General features: G+C 46.8%; 1 protein-coding gene and 2 long non-coding RNA genes across 3 annotated transcripts in view; 2 read left to right on the plus strand and 1 right to left on the minus strand.

Moving 5' to 3' along the window:
• LOC310837101 (uncharacterized protein) overlaps positions 1–14,181 on the plus strand; it is a 41,472-nt gene extending 27,291 nt beyond the window's left edge. The window contains exons 5-6 of the mRNA XM_083723164.1: positions 11,360–11,873; positions 12,828–14,181. Of these exons, the coding sequence (XP_083579290.1) occupies positions 11,360–11,873; positions 12,828–13,661 (1,348 nt within the window). The 3' untranslated portion in view covers positions 13,662–14,181. The remainder of the gene's footprint in view (positions 1–11,359; positions 11,874–12,827) is intronic.
• LOC310836830 lies at positions 1,897–3,769 on the minus strand. Its single transcript, XR_014560243.1, has 2 exons — positions 3,603–3,769; positions 1,897–2,956 (listed from the first exon to the last, which is right to left on the minus strand). It is a non-coding gene; the product is annotated as an uncharacterized lncRNA (long non-coding RNA).
• Positions 14,182–15,922: 1,741 nt separating the features above from the next.
• LOC310836843 lies at positions 15,923–16,940 on the plus strand. The gene is made up of 2 exons (XR_014560259.1): positions 15,923–16,083; positions 16,135–16,940. It is a non-coding gene; the product is annotated as an uncharacterized lncRNA (long non-coding RNA).

Raw genomic sequence — 16,940 nt, forward strand, 5'->3', positions numbered from 1 at the left:
GCTCATTCTTTTGGGAAGCTGATGAGGACATACTTAGTGGCCAGCTAAGGTCCATCTTTAGGTGTGCAATTCTGCATAACGTAGACCAGAATACATTTTGAATAAATATGAATGGAACTAGATGGATTTTTGAGGTGCATTTCACAGTTGAGCAGCTGTTCTCGGAAAAGGAGGGTCAAACATATGGTATTCTGCTTAAATCAGTGGCTCCCAAATTTGATGATACTGCCCCCTGGGGGTGGGTGGAATTAGTTAGAGAGGTGCTAAGAGGCAAGGGGGTGGCAGGAGGTCGAAGGCAGGCCCTTCTGAGCATGTTAATCACTTATTTATGATTGACACGCTAGAGTCTGAAACAAAGCACCTTTCTCACTTTATATTTAAAGTTTAACTGCTCTTACCTCTCATGGGGACACAGGTGGTGCTGTGGTGTAAACCACTGAGCCTTGGGCTTGCTGATCGGAAGGTCGGCGGTTCGAATCCCTGTGATGGGGTGAGCTCCCATTGCTCAGTCCCAGCTCCTGGCAACCTAGCAGTTCGAAAGCATGTCAAAGTGCAAGTAGATAAATAGGTACCGCTCCAGTGGGAAGGTAAACGGCGTTTCCATGCGCTGCTCTGGTTTCACCAGAAGTGGCTTAGTCATGCTGGCCACATGACCCAGAAAAACTGTCTGTGGACAAACGTTGGCTCCCTCGGCCAGTAAAGCGAGATGAGCGCTGCAACCCCAGTCATTCATGACTGGACTTAACTGTCAGGGGTCCTTTACCTTTATCCCTCTCAAAGCTATGTATTTTGGTCCTGTTTGTATTTTTTTTAAGTCTAAGTTTTCACAACTGTTGGTAATGCTTATTGATTTTCTTATACATTAATTAGGTGAAGGTTTGTGCATGTTTGGTAAGTGTGGGTAGGTATATTTTCCTGAGAAATATTTTTCATGCAATATTTTTCAAAGTATATTCCTTTTCTTAGCTGAAATATTAGATCAGAACATTATATGTGTGCATCAGTGACACGCACTCATGCCTACAAATTAGTTTTTTGGGGGGAACATAGCTATAGATTGAATTTTGATTAAAAGTGTGATTAAATATGAATTTTATTGCACTATTATCTTCTTCAGTAGATCATGCAAACTGTTCTTCTGAAAAATTCTTTTTATGAGTTTATGGAGGCATGGGGCAGTGGCCCAAAAAAGTTTGGCAATTACGAGCCTAAGTAGTTTCTGTTAAATTGTGCCAGGCTGGTCTCTGATGGTGCATTGCTACACAATATTAGTGGAAACATTTTGGGTTTTCTCTAACCAGTACAGGAGCAGCCCCTAGATCACCAGCAACAACTAGCAGAACTCTGTGTGTGTGTGCGTATTTGCAAAGTTCTCTCAGGGCCACCAAGAGGTGTGGAAGCCAATATAAATTGCCAGGGCCCTACAGTCTGGAAGTGAACTCAACTATCTTGCATATGTTTTTGTCTTCCTTGATAGTATCATTGTTGTTGTTTTTTAATATCCATTGTAAAACTGGTGAATTTCAAAGAAAATAATGATATAAAGCATTTTGCCAGTTATTGGCCAATAGAGACTTTAACGGAGTACTGAATTTCCTCGTGCAAAAACAGCTTTCAGACCCTCTGCCTTGCTCAGGAAGAAGGTCCTCTCTGCACGCCAGGTCTGCGATGCTCCCAGGAGATATTGTGAGATCTCAAGGATCCATCCAAGTTCCCATGAGATCTCATAGGCCTTGGTTCCCATTTAACTTTTATTGTTCTTGTTGTTACTGTTTTCAAGCATGAAGTTATAAGAAAAAACTGCTCCTTTTCCCTCATGGGGTACCCAAGAGCCATATAGAGTCCTTATGTAGTTTCTCTATCAGTAGGAGAAAATAACAGAGGCCAACCAGAGAATATTGAGAAGCAAAGCAGCTAGCAAGCCTGATCTTTATTAAACTGTTGCAACAGGGTCCTCACACACACACCCCATGCAGGAGGGAGGAGGAACCCAGAACAATGGTGAGCAAGCCCTTATACAGTGGTACCTCGGGTTACAAACGCTTCAGGTTACAAACACTTCAGGTTACAAACTCTGCTAGCCCAGAAGTAGTACCTCAGGTTGAGAACTTTGTCCCTGGATGAGAATGGAAATCATACACCAGCAGCATGGTAGCAGCGGGAGGCTCCATTAGTGAAAGCACGCCTCAGGTTAAGAACGGTTTCAGTTAAGAACAGACCTCTGGGATGAATGAATTTCCTAACGTGAGGTACCACTGTAGACTTTTGAAAATGCCACCCTTTCCTCTCTGGCAGGAACCCTGTTAATGGGTTTCCCTGGACAGCCTGGCCATTCTTTTGTGATGATACTTAATTCCTGATTTCAGGTCAAAGGCTCTCCCTATTCATACCCAAATGTGCCCTTAATGCAGGATTTGTGGGCACATGCCCTAAACCCTGTCTGTGGTGCCTACCGCTTTACCCCAATTGATGACATAAGAGACCAGAGTATGGGTTCAAATTGGCCACAACTTTATTGAGCTTCAGAAGTGGGAAACTTGGCACAGGCCTTGGCAGGTAACCCTCTCAGCCCGCCTGGCTGAGGATATGCAGGCAGATGAGGTCCAGTGAGAGAGGACTGCAAAGCGCAAATTTACACAGCATGCCCTTCCACCAACCTCGTCCTGAGAGCTTGACCTACATGCCGCTGCTCTAGGGCCAGGGACTCCTGGTTTTTGCCCTTTAACGGGCCCTGCAAGCGCCGCTGCATGGGGAGGGAGCATGAATGCACCCCTCACCCGACTTGATGTTAGACTAAAAAATATCCTTCCAAGGCCTAAAACCACCAAAGTTGTGACGAAATGCCACGGAGAAGGCAAAACCTGCCAATGCATGGAAAATTCCTCCCCGGTTCTGAATACAGCAACCTTCTTACGACCGCAGCAGCACCCACTGACCTGGAACGCATAATATCAGCCTGTAAGGGAAAGAATCATTAACTTGAAGACCGCTGATCTAGGATGAATATCGAGGCAAGAAATTATTAATTTGAGGGAGGGTGGGTGGGTGATCCTGGAAGGAAGAACAGCAAAAGCGGCTTGAACAACGGGGTCAGCCTCTTTTCTTTGGCCTTAGGCCACCCCTGGCCGGCCGGCCCCTGTCCTCCCTGGCCAAGGGTGGGTCAAAGGCCAGCAGCTGGCGGCGGGGGAGCGATGCCCCCCCACCACAAAGAACAGCAGGCACCCCTGCAGCCTAGCGGGGGCCCGTGCCACCCGCTCGGGCCAGTGGATGGTGGCAGCAGAGAGCCATGCCCCCCCTGCTGCAAAAAAACAAGCAGGCTACCCCTGCAGCCTGGCCAGATGGCAGCGCCGCCACAAAATAAAGGCCGCCACATGGGTTAAAACAAACTGGGATGCCTCCCCCCTTGGGGCTGGCGGAGCGCCCCCTCCTGCGGTGAGCGGCGGCAGATGGGCCCAAGCACCAACCTACACCACCACCGGACAAAAAGCTGAAAACCGAGAACGCAGAATGAAAGAAGGCTGCAAAATGTGGCCTAGCCTGGTGGAGGGGCCAAGCCCCCCCTCCCCCAATCCAGGCAAAACGCAAAGAAGCTGGTTACTTACCTCAATCCGGCCATCTTGACACGCTCCTGATGATCTTGATCCTGGAAGGAAGAACAGTGAAAAAGGCTTGGACAACGGGGTCAGCTTCTTTTCTTTGGCCTTAGGCCCACCCCCAGCCGGCTGGCCATTGTCCTCCCTGGCTGAGGGTGGGTCAAGGGCTGGCCCAGGTGAGCCCTGCCCGGTGGGCTTTTACCATTTCTATCCAAATATTTGAGGTCACTGAAAGAGTCAAAATGGCTTTAGGATGTTTTCCTGTACTGTTTCAGACATGTGGTTTATATATTTATGTATGCATTTGCCTGGTACATTTATGAACATTTATTTTATATCTTAGACCTTATAATTCTCATAACAATGACAAATACAACATGCATTTAACTTGCATTCAGCTTGTAGGATTTCTGTTTGTCTCGCTTCACCTTCGTGTGGCTGGAACCGTGCAAATTAAACATCCATAAGATGCATTCGTGCTGTAAAGATATTTAACTGGTCCACCTGTTATGTACTGAGTCGAATAGGATCCAAACTGCAGCAGTCTGATTGGTCCTAGAACAATAGGATCCAAAAGGCAGCAGTCTGATTGGTCCTAGAACAATAGGATTCAGAATGCAGCAGTCTGATTGGTCCTAGAACAATGCAGCAGTATGATTGGTTGGCAGGAACCACCCAATCATGCTCCCGATTGAAGTGAATCCACAATCTGATTGGCTTACAGTAGAATTCCGGAATTAGCCAATCATGTGCAGCCCATTGTGTAAATAATGTATATAAAGCAGATACTTTGAGGGGACTTTCATTCATTCTTCCTCACCACTATGAGCTGAATAAAGAGCATGAAATCACTTTGCAACTCTGAGTATATTTCACTGGCGACAAAGGTGGGATCCCGCTGAGCTGACTGCCACACACAGCACCGCAGCACCGCCACCTGCCGCATCGCTGCCTCGCACCGTGTATCCAGGCTTCAGCTCCGGGACACAAGGAACTCAGAATGGCAACTGACAGCAGCTTCATGCCGTTCAACCCAGCATCTGGAGACTGGGAAGCGTACGCCTCCCGTTTCACCTTCCTCCTAGAAGCCAAAGGGGTCACCGATGACGAAGACGCCAAGAAGAGGGCAATATTCTTCAGCGTCTGTGGAGAGGAGACATTTGAAATCGCCCGGGCTCTCCTTGCGCCTGAAGACGTTGCTACTGTTCCATACAAAACAATAATGGAACAGCTGAAGGGGCACTTCTCGCCACAGCCCTCAGTGGTGGCTCATCGAAATGCCTTCTACGCAAAGCAGCAAGCCCCTGGGGAAACCATAACTGGGTTTGTGACCTCTCTCCGCCAAGCCGCCCGGTTCTGCAACTTCTCAGAGCTGGAGAACATGCTTCGTGACCGCCTCGTCGGTGGCCTGAGGGATGAGAAGCTGCAACGACGCCTCTACGCTAAGAAGAACCTAACGTTCCAGGTTGCTCTGGAGGAGGCCCTGGCAACGGAAGCTGCCGAGAGGTCGACGCAAGAGGCATGGCCGAGCCAGACGTCCCAACCGAGGGTCCACCACGAAGACCTCACCGACGACTCAGGATCTGACAGGGAGGAGGTGCACCGAGTACAGCAGCGCACTCAAGCAGCCCACATACCACAGCTGCCTCGACGAGAAGGAGGGAACTGCGCAAGCTGTGGAGAAAGTCACGAGAGGAGGACCTGCCGTTTCCGCAACACAGAGTGCAGGCAGTGCAGAAAATTGGGACACATCGCCCGGGTGTGTCGGGCTTGGCCCACCCGACGCCAGGCTTCAGATGACCAATCCAAGAACCCCAGGTCCCGGGACCCAATGCACCAAGGCAACTCGACGGAGCTCACAGACTTCCAGGTATACCAGTTTCCCCACCCCAACGTAGAGAAAATTTATGTAGAGGTACAGATAGAGGGGGCCCCATGCCACATGGAGCTTGACACGGGTTCAACTCTATCCATAATCTCGGCAAGGACCTTAAGGAAACTGTGTCCTACTGGGGGTCCCAAACTCAGGCCGGCCCCATTCACCCTCCAGGACTTCCAGAAACGTAAGGTCCCCACAATGGGGGTGGGGACCTTCAGGGTGCAATACCGAGGGCGGACACGGCAACTGGACTTACTTGTGGTCAAGGGCCCCTACATTAGCTTACTGGGATTGGCATGGTTTGGACCACTGGGGCTAGCTGTCACCGGGGTGAACCACAATAGCTTACAAGTGGACGTGGACGCCATATGCAAGGAATTTCTGGGGATTTTCGATGGGAAATTGGGACAGTATACGCCCCCCCATTGCTCTACAGCTTGACCCCGCAGTACGACCAGTCAGGCTCAAGGCCCGCCGGGTCCCGTTCGCCCTGAAACCCCGTATAGACAAGGAATTGGACCGGCTCATGGAGCAAGGAGTGCTGGAACCGGTGCCTAATGCCCCCTGGGAAACCCCAATCGTCACACCTGTCAAGCCTAATGGTTCAGTCCGCATCTGCACAGACTACAAATGTACCATAAACAAGGCCCTCACGGCCCATGCATACCCAGTGCCAGTGGTCAGCCATGTCCTTGCCACCCTGGCTGGGTCGAAAGTTTTTGGCAAGCTGGACTTGGCCCAAGCATATCAACAGCTGCCAGTAGATGAGGCCATAGCAGAGGCACAGACGATTGTGACGCACAGAGGAGCATTCAGGGTAAAGCGGCTGCAATTCGGTGTCAGCGTGGCACCAGGCATATTCCAGAATCTAATGGACTCTCTCCTTAAAGGGATTTCTGGCGTCACCCCCTTCTTTGATGATGTGTTGATTGCCGGGCCCACACCAGAGGAGTTTGAGGACCGCCTCCGCACCGTTCTGCACCGTTTCCAGACAGCGGGTCTCAAGGTGAAGCGGGAAAAATGTCTACTAGGAGTGCCCCAGGTGGACTTTCTGGGATTTATGGTGGACGCAGAAGGGGTCCACCCGACTGGGGACAAGGTACGGGCCATTTGTGATGCCCCAGGGCCCAATAACAAGACTGAACTTCAGGCCTTCTTGGGACTATTGAACTTTTACCATTCCTTCCTTCCCCACAAGGTGGCGGTAGTGGAGCCCCTACACAGACTCCTGGACAAGCGGGCCCCTTGGGTGTGGGGCCAGCGCCAGGAGGCCGCATTCCAGGCAGTCAAGGACTTGCTTGTCTCAAACTCGGTCTTGGCACACTTCGACGAGAGGCTGCCGGTGGTGCTAGCATGCGACGCCTCACCCTATGGCATTGGCGCTGTCCTGGGACACCAACTCCCAGATGGAAGAGAGGTACCGGTGGCATACTTTTCCCAGACACTCAACGCAACCGAGCGGAACTACTCACAAATCGACAAGGAGGGTCTGGCAATCGTGAAGGGAGTTAAAAAATTCCATGATTTCTTGTACGGGCGGCCCTTCACCATGGTGACTGACCACAAACCGTTGCTTGGCTTGTTTGCCCCCGAAAAGCAGACCCCCCAAGTGCTGTCTCCTCGCGTCCTCAGGTGGTCAATTTTCCTTGCCAGCTACCAGTATGCACTGATTCACCGCCCTGGGAAGGCGATGGGCCATGTGGACGCCTTCAGCAGGCTACCACTACCGGAAACAGGCCCCGACCCAGCACCTGCACAAGAGGTTATGAGCCTGGAGCTGCTTCCCGACCGCCCCATTCAGGCACAAGAAGTTGCACACCATTCCAAGAAAGATAGGGTCATCTCCCGGGTCCTGGACTGGGTGTGGAGGGGATGGCCCAGCAGCAGCCCCGGGCCAGAATTCGCCGGATACACAACTCGCAAACATGAACTGTCGGCCCACAAGGGGTGCCTATTATGGGGAAGCAGGGTCATTGTTCCCCAGCCCCTCTGCAAAAGGGTCCTCACAGCCCTACACGAGACACACCCAGGGGTAGTAAGAATGAAGGCCCTGGCCAGGAGTTATGTGTGGTGCCCGGGGATCGATGGAGAGATAGAGGCCTGGGTCAAACACTGCCAGGCCTGCCAAGAATCCCGCCCAGATCCCCCAAGGGCCCCAGTCCAGTCCTGGGAGTCTGCCCGAGCACCATGGTCACGCCTGCATGTGGACTTCGCTGGCCCCTTTCAGGGGAAAACATTCTTCATAGTGGTGGACTCCTACACCAAATGGCTGGAAGTCGAACTGGTACCGTCCACTTCTACGTCCGCAGCCATCCGGGTACTACGCAGGCTGTTTGCAATCCACGGGCTCCCTGACACTCTCGTCTCAGACAACGGGACTGCATTTACGTCAGGAGAATTCCAAACCTTCACAGTGCAGAACACCATTCGCCACATCCGTTCGGCGCCATTCCACCCTGCCACCAATGGCCAAGCAGAACGCATGGTGCTGACCACCAAGGAAACCCTTCGCCGCATGACGCAAAGGGATTGGGAGTACCGCCTTGCCACATTCCTTCTAGCACAGCACAGCACCCCCAGCTCAACGACTGGCCGGAGCCCCGCTTAACTACTAATGGGTCGGCGCCTTGCAATCAGATTGGACCGCCTTCACCCCGATAGAGCTCAGGATGAGGTAGTGGTGGGGGAAGTCAGGAACCCCCGGACTTTCGAGGCCCAGGACCCAGTGTATGCAAAGAATTTGGGGCAGGCCCTGCATGGGTACCCGCCACAGTCACCAGGGTCACTGGCCCCGTGTCGTACGAGGTGCTAACAGATGGGGGGCAATGCTGGCGCCGCCACTGCGACCAGATACGGCGACAATTCCCGGGAGAAAACCAGGAGGAGGAGGACAGGTCAGAGGAGTCCCAAGGGAACAGTGGGGCAGTGAGGCCCATAGAGCAGCAGGGGCCAGCAGGAGAGGCAGAATCAGTAAATACAGAGAGGACCCGTGAGGCTGAAAGGACACCGGAACCAGAACCACGACTGAGCAAGCCGGTTGTGCCAGACCAAACAGCCCCATCACAGCCAGCATCCTTGGAAAAGGAGCCAGAACCTGAACCCCGGACCAGGGAACACCCCAGGCCACAACGCACACGTAGGCCGCCAGCGTACCTTGAGGACTATGAATGCGACCTCCTGGGCAGGACTGGAACTTAGAGGGGAGGGGTGTTATGTACTGAGTCGAATAGGATCCAAACTGCAGCAGTCTGATTGGTCCTAGAACAATAGGATCCAAAAGGCAGCAGTCTGATTGGTCCTAGAACAATAGGATTCAGAATGCAGCAGTCTGATTGGTCCTAGAACAATGCAGCAGTATGATTGGTTGGCAGGAACCACCCAATCATGCTCCCGATTGAAGTGAATCCACAATCTGATTGGCTTACAGTAGAATTCCGGAATTAGCCAATCATGTGCAGCCCATTGTGTAAATAATGTATATAAAGCAGATACTTTGAGGGGATTTTCATTCATTCCTCCTCACCACTATGAGCTGAATAAAGAGCATGAAATCACTTTGCGACTCTGAGTATATTTCACCACCCTTTGCTGAGGAGCCACCTCAAAAACTCCCCACCACCACCACAAGGGCAAGAACCCTGAGTTCTCTGGTAAGTTATTGCATTGTTATGAGTTTGCACAGTACGAGATATTCTAAATTCCTGGGTCCAATAAGTTAGAATTAATCAGTTTGGGGAGTTAAACTACGCCAAGCACTGAACACCTGGGTTCAATGCATATATTAAAAATGCAAGCCAGGCCAGCTTGGTAACCTCTTGCTGAGTGTGGGTAGTAGGGAACAAAGCCTGAGAAAGGGGCAGGGAGATGGGTGATTAACAAAGCAGTTACTTTGTGCTGGACAGCAGAGGGGTGTGAGACCCTCCTCCCTCAGAATAAGTAAGTAGCAGGAGTCACAAGGCCAGAGTTTTTAGAGTGGTAGTGATGTACAAGCAAAACTGTGACAGGCTATAAAAGGAGACCGAGAGCATGGCTAATTTCCGTTTTGGATCCAAGGCTGGTGTGCCTAGAGACGTAGCAGATCCCACCACTATATACCAATTGTGGCAGATCCAAATTATGTACACACCCTATAATAATGGGTTATCTTTTGGGTTTTGTGTAAGGGAAATCTTAGATACTTGGAGACTCAGGTAAAATAATAATAATAATAATAATAATAATAATAATAATAATAATAAATTTTATTTATACCCCGCCCTCCCCAGCCGAAGCTGGGCTCAGGGCAGCTAACAACAATCAAAATAATCCAACATTCTAAAAACCTTTCATTATAAAAATTAATTGAAATCAAATTGATGGCAACCATTAAGCAAAATTCTGTGCAGATTGCCAGAGGAGGGGGTCAGGCTGCGCCCTGACCAAAGGCCTGGTGGAACAGCTGTCTTACAGGCCCTGCGGAAAGATGTCAGGTCCCACAGGGCCCTAGTCTCTTGTGACAGAGCGTTCCACCAGATTGGAGCCGCGGCCAAGAAAGCCCTGACTCTAGTTGAGGCCAGCCTAACCTCTCTGTGGCCTGGGATCTTCAGGATGTTGAACAAATAAGAAACATTTATTTTACAGAATGAAGTGGACAAAACAAAGGATAGCTTTGTATGGTTTTATGATTTTTCGATTTCAACTTATGCCAATAAAGGTTGGTAGAAACTAGAAACAAAGGATAATGGTCATTCAGGAAACAGCAAACCTATTAACAATTATACTAAATCTAATGGATGTTTCAGGCTTCTAATCAAGCACAGATTCTGTTAAAACTTCAGATGCTTATGTTCAGTTATTACACTTCAGGTAGATGTTATAGGTTCCTAGACTAGATGGTAAATGCTCTGCTTATTTCATGTTATTTCACTTCATTTCTTAACTCAGTGGTTGCATAGGTGTTGCCGCTTAATACTTTGGTTCTTCAACAAGATGGTGCTTTCTGTCAGTTACCCAGCCATTTGCCCATCCCACTCCTGAGGTACTCCAAATGGTACAGCAGCTCAGGGGATCACCATGCCCCTTTTAAACTGTTTTGGGAGTCTTCTCTTTTTAGATCTCTCCACTCCTGACTGGAATGAGACCCAAGTACACTGTATCCACACAGCTTCTACTTCTCCTGGCTCAAACTCGGCCTTCCCAGTTAACTTCTGGCCTGATACTCTCACAGGACACATTACACACTGCCCTTCACGCCGAGCTCAGAGACTCCTTTCTCTAGCTTTAGATATTTTCCTCAGAGTGGATGTTTCTACTCAGGACAAACTCTCTCTCCCCTAGACCAACACCCTTTCTTCCTCTCAAACTAAACGCTGTATCTGAAAACTCCCTCAGAAACGGCTCCTTTTATTTTCCCTCCCAAAGTGCTGGCTCCACCCTCCACCCCACCCCAGCCAACTGTCTTGGTAGCCAATCAGAGAGAGGCTCCAGCACTCTGGTGGAATTCTGAGGAACTGCATCACCAGACTCTGGTCTGGCTCTGCTGTCCGTCACAAGGGAAGCAAGAGAACCTCTTGGGAGTGTTTTGCTGGGAGCCTCTCCATCGTAGATTCTGGTTGCAAATATGTGTAAATAAACCATATATCATAAAGACACCATCGTCTCCACTGTGCCTTGTTATTATTTATTATATTTATACCCTACCCATCTTGCATGGGTTTTCCCAGCCACTCTAGGTGGCTTCCAACACATATAAAAATAATAAAACACATATAAAAATAAAAACACCAAACATTACCCTGGGTAAGGGCCTGGAACCTCTGGAATCTTGCACTGCTGAAGACTGGGGTGGCTTGTAGCAGTATTCAAAACTGTAATTTCGTTGACTAAGCCCCTTTCTGAATCTTCCCAGGTTCTTGCAAGAAGCCAGTTGGACCACCATCAGACAGATGGAGGTCTCCACCGGAAAGGTCATTCTGAATGTTGGAGGCATGCACTATGAAACGTACCTTAGCACCCTGCAGGCTTTCCCAGGGACCAAACTGTGGAGCCTCACAGAGCCCCAGGCCAACACAAAACATGACCATGACCCTAGCACCCAGGAGTTCTTCTTTGATCGGAGTGGCCGGCTGTTTGGGCAGGTGTTGAACTACTACAGCACAAAGCAACTCCATTGCCCTGCAGGTGTCTGTGAATCTGCCTTTGAGGAAGAGCTGGATTTCTGGGGGCTCACAGGCACCCAGCTGGCCCCCTGTTGCTGGAGAGGGCCCCAAGAGGAGGTGCACGACATTGGGATTGTCGACGAGCAAGACAACGACCAGGGTCTCCTGATCCAGGAAGAAAGAAGGAGTGGCTGTCAGTATGCCCGGTGGCGGGCCAAACTGTGGGATCTCTTTGAAAAGCCCCATTCCTCTAAACATGCAATGGTAAGGAATGTGCTTGATAAGTCCCAGACTTGGCTCTGTGACTTGCCAGGGGAAGGTGGAGAGAGGGGCTAAGGGGACTGGTCAAGTATTGGGAATGTAAAACCCAACTCTGCAAATTAACTTGGTGCTGTATATACCAAACTTCCTCTAAGGCAGCAATTCCTCCCATCACCACCTGGACTCCACAAACTCCATAAACTCTAGCACCTGCCACCCTATAACAAGCATTATTCAGAATAGCATTATATAGTAAATTGTGCAGAATACGTTACACTACCAGATGCCTCTGAGAAACTTGCTATCAGGATCTGAGCACAAGTGCCCTCCCCAGAAACTAGTATTCAGAAGCATATCTGCCGCCAACTGTGGAGGCAGAGCTTAGCTATCATGGCTGCTAGCCATTGACAACCTTGTTCTCCACGATTTTGTCCAGTCCTCTTCTAAAGCCATCTGTGTTGGCCTCCTAAAGTACCGAGTTCCATATTTGCTGCTTCAAAAAGAACTTTATTTCATTGGTGTTCATGTGGGCTCTTCTATAGCCAAAGGAGCAGAATCTGATACGTGAATGTAGGAAATGTTAACAAACGCGTGAGAGCAGGTGGCACCTTTGTTATATGTCTTCCCGTGCCTAGCAAAACCTTTCCTCTTTAACCAGACATTTGGCCTCTGAATATCTGTGGCCTCTTAGGTGGGATGTTCCATTGTATTACTTTAATGTATTCTTTTAACATTTTGGTTTTTTAAAAATGCATCTATGTAGGTTTAAATTAAGGTTTAAATTAAATTTAAGTTAGTTAGTTAGTTAGTGAGTGAGTTGCCTTTGGCAACAAAAAGTTACCAATAATTTTAATAAATACAGTGCGTGCATATATATAATATTTAGTTATAGTTAGTTATATAAATATAAACCAATGGGCCCATTTTCCTATGTTCACCCTTCCTTTATCTTTGCAGGGTTTGGCAGTTGTTTCTCTGCTGTTCACCATCGCCATCATCATCATCCTCTGTGAGGAGTCCAAGGGGTTCATAAAAAACATCACCCCAAACCATACTATAGAGAGCCACCACCACCATTACTACCATCACTTCTTTCCCTCTGCCTATTCCTACGAAGTGGCCCCCTACCTCCTCCACCTTGAGCTTTTCTTCATCCTCTGCTTCACAGCTGAGTTCTTCGTACGGATCATGTGCTGCCCAGATTTGAAGAAATTCCTGAAGAACCCTCTGAACATCGCTGATCTCCTCTCCCTGTTCCCAGTTTACATTGAGCTGTCCTTGGCCAGACCTTCACAGGAGCCACACCCTCAGGAGTCACATCCTCTGGTCCAGTGGCTGGGTCTGTGCCGCATTATTTACATCATCAAACTCCTGAAGGTATTGAGGCTGGTGGAGACACCTCTGATGCTGAGGGTGCTGCCTTGCATGTTCAAATCCATCCTGAGAGAGATACTCATCTTCTTGTTGATTTTTGCTTCTGAAGTCCTTTTCTTTGGCACCCTCTGCTTTTATGGGGAGCTGCTGAGTACCAACTTTAAAATAGGGTTTAGTGTCATTGGCGAGGCCTTCTGGTGGGCGGTCATCACTCTGACCACTGTAGGGTATGGAGAACTTGTCCCTGTCAGTGTCACTGGCCAAGTGATAGCAGCTTGCACTGCACTCTGTGGTTTGCTGACCATCGTTGTCCCAGTCCCGATCTTTCTGTTCAGTTTCAAGGGCTGTTATGATGCTGCTGTGATCAAGGAGAGGAGGAAGAGGAAAGCAATGGAAGCAGTGACGCTGTTGTCCTGAGGACTCCTGAGCATCACATCCCCAGTTTTCTGTAGGAAGAGAAAAAAAGGCTTCCAAATAGCTCCCTGCCACATCGCAGAAGCTTTTCAAGAAAGCATTTTATTGAAGTAAAAAAAAAAAATCAATTCAACAAAAATAATAGAAGTACAAAAAAGCAGCACAGTATATTCAGGAGAGACTTAATTGTAGGTTGGTGGGGTATTTAAGACCACCACCAGTTTCATGTTGCCCTGAGGAGAGGCAGTCCTGTGTGTCTGTATTTTTTGTACATAAGATAAAATCCCACACAACAGCCCATGATTTTTCTGGGTCCTCCAAGCCTTTGGCAACACGTGATTTATCAGTTTTTGCAGCTAGTGATAAATTCCACATATTTTTATACCAAAGTGAAAGTCTCAAGCTTTGCAACTTTTTCCATTTGGAGGCAATTGAGATTCTGGCAGCTGCCAGCATCCATGTCAAAAGTCCACAAGAGCTGTTTTTTTTCTGCTGATCATCCCATAGTTGTAGGTTGTATGCTGCTTAGAGATTTTAAAATATTAAGCAACTTAGAAATACTTACAAATAAGTAAATTTATTGTTGATCTTTTATTTTTTATACCACTTAACATATGAAAAATATCTCTATGTGGCGTACAAAAACCAAAAGAGCAATAGACAACTTAAACAAAATATTACAAAAATACAGTTACATATAAAAATGCTAATTAACTAATACAAAGTTACTACTATATATAAAAATCATATATAAATCCATATCAATTTATTTTCCTTCTGACACACGCCTGATATTTGGAATTTGGTTAAGATTAAAATATAAAGCAATGTACTTTTTTAAAGCTTCATTTTTTCAGGAAAAGGTAATTATATGATTTATCTCAATATGTTTTGTAGGACTTAAAAGTTACATAAAAATGGCATTTGATCAAGCTTAGAAATTTTTACATTAATTGGCAATTAATTTCAGAACATGAGAGAGGTGCTTAACCTATGTAATGAAATAGAACATATTCACATGGTTAGGTGTGTTTCAAAACTTTATAAAAAGGTAAGCTGCTGTTACTGGAATTTGGAGTTTTCTTGTGGAAAATTCACCACTTTGCTTGCTTATAGAGCTCTGGTAAGGCAAAATTGTGTATGTTATACATTTTGCTCATTCTCTATGTTTTTGTATCAACTCCATGATTAATCTTACATTCTGCAACAGGATTAAGATTTTGCTAGTAAAGAAAAATACTTTTAAACTGTCTGGTCTCAGAATGAAATATATCTGTTTCTCTAATTATTTTTATCTGGACACAGGTGCACCATGTGACCATTTGCACTCAGTTTCCTGTGAGATCCAGAGCTTGCTAACCACACAGGTGTATTTAGGCCCTGATTTAGGGTCTGAGCTGCCAATCTGGGCATAGAACATGTGATCTGTATTGTGGGCAGGTTCCCACATGCATCCAGTGGTATCTGTTTTGTACAGTCAGATGCCAGTCTCCTGGCATATGTGTCCATCCCCTGATTACTGTAACACTCTGCATGTGTGTATGGACCATGACACATATTCTTAACGCTCATATGCTGATAGAACTCTCATATTGCCACACAAGATGGCATTACTGACATCCGTTCACAATATCCATCTGCCAACGATCAGAGCTCCTAGCATCAATCCCTGCTCTGCATAGAGCAAACAGGTATTAGAGAGGAATGTGGTTGCATGATCCTGCTCACCTTCCCATGTGCTTAACTCTAAATGCGGCTGCACCCTGAAAATAAATTGCATGTAAAACAGTAAAGTGTAGAGGAGTCCTGAGATGCTCTGCATTCGTGAAGCTGTCAGGAGCAGTCATGACTCAAACTGGGAAGCTTTGCGATTGTGTGTGGCTGCCCTCATGTGATGATGTGCAGCATTGCAAGTTGCAGCATCCATCTAGTCCAGTACAGTACTCGAATGTTTTGTTCCACGGACCACTTGAAAACTGCTGAGGTCTTGGTGGACCACTTTATTATTTTTCTGCCTCTTGCAGGAGTTGCAATGTGCTGTGCTAGATGCTGTAAGATTTGTGCCTGTATTTTTATTGTTTCTTTTATTTCTTATGTGGTACTTTATTGTATTACAACTGGCATTCTGCAGAGTTCAAATTGTAACAGAGTAGCATACAATATCAAATGTCCTTGAGTTATTGTGTTAGGAGAGAGGGAGGAAAGCTCTTCTCCCATCTACTTTCTCCATGCCAGGTATAATTTCATGTCTGATACAAAAGGGGTGCAAAATAGTACACTCTGTTCTAGAATGAATTATTGTGAAAATAAGAAATATTTAGGGGACAGCACCAATTTTTGTGCTCACTCAGGGTGCCATATTACTAAAATCCACCTCTAGAAACAAGCAGGCAAACTCCTTGTCCCAAAAGATGGGGGGAGGGAGGTGTGTCAGGGACCTTCAGACCTTTGCCCAGAGCACCCAAGGAGGTCAGAGGCAACTTGAGAGAATTTGCACCCCTTCCATTTTTCCATGCACAAGCCCCATATTCTGGAGCCAGGACTGAGCAAAGCATCCTTGCAAGTGGGGTGTGTGCGCATGTCCGTGTGTGCGTGTTTGCTAGGGGCAAAGCAGCAACAGGTTATGTGTTAGATCAAGAAGAAAACCTAATCATTCTAAACACAAAAAACACTAAGCACTATATTAACAACTTTTAAAAACACTTGTAGTCTAAACTTCTCATCTGTTTTTTACAATATTAAAATATTAGCAAATATTAATGAGTGTTACAGCATTCTACTACAGAGTGATATAACAATATAACACTAATTTTATTAAAAAGAAATTTTCTGCTCACCATTTTAGCAACATTTTAGAGTTTTTTCTCATTAAATGCTTACGATACTCACTTCTGATGCAAAACAAAAATCAAATACTTTTTGTCTTATGCTATGGGTTGCAATTAGCAATGACATTTAAATAAGAATAAGCACTAAGTGCTGAATACATAATTAATATTTTAAAAAATTGGAAAGATGATACCATGGCCCTCTTTCAACAGTGGAAAGAAAATATGACTACTTTTGCAAAATACAAACGGACCACTTTCAGTTGTAGATTGTGTATGGACAAAAATAATGATATTTGGAATGCATTTATAAAAAGCATAATAACTTGTTAATAATTTTATACTCATTAGAATAACCATACTACTTATATACCTATATTTTGTTTTGTACCATAGTCTCAAGCACTTTCTCTATTGTAAATTTTCATTAAAATATATTTTTTTATTTAAAAAA

Source organism: Podarcis gaigeae (genome assembly GCF_964106915.1).
Source record: "Podarcis gaigeae genome assembly, chromosome: Z".
Taxonomy (NCBI): domain Eukaryota; kingdom Metazoa; phylum Chordata; class Lepidosauria; order Squamata; family Lacertidae; genus Podarcis; species Podarcis gaigeae.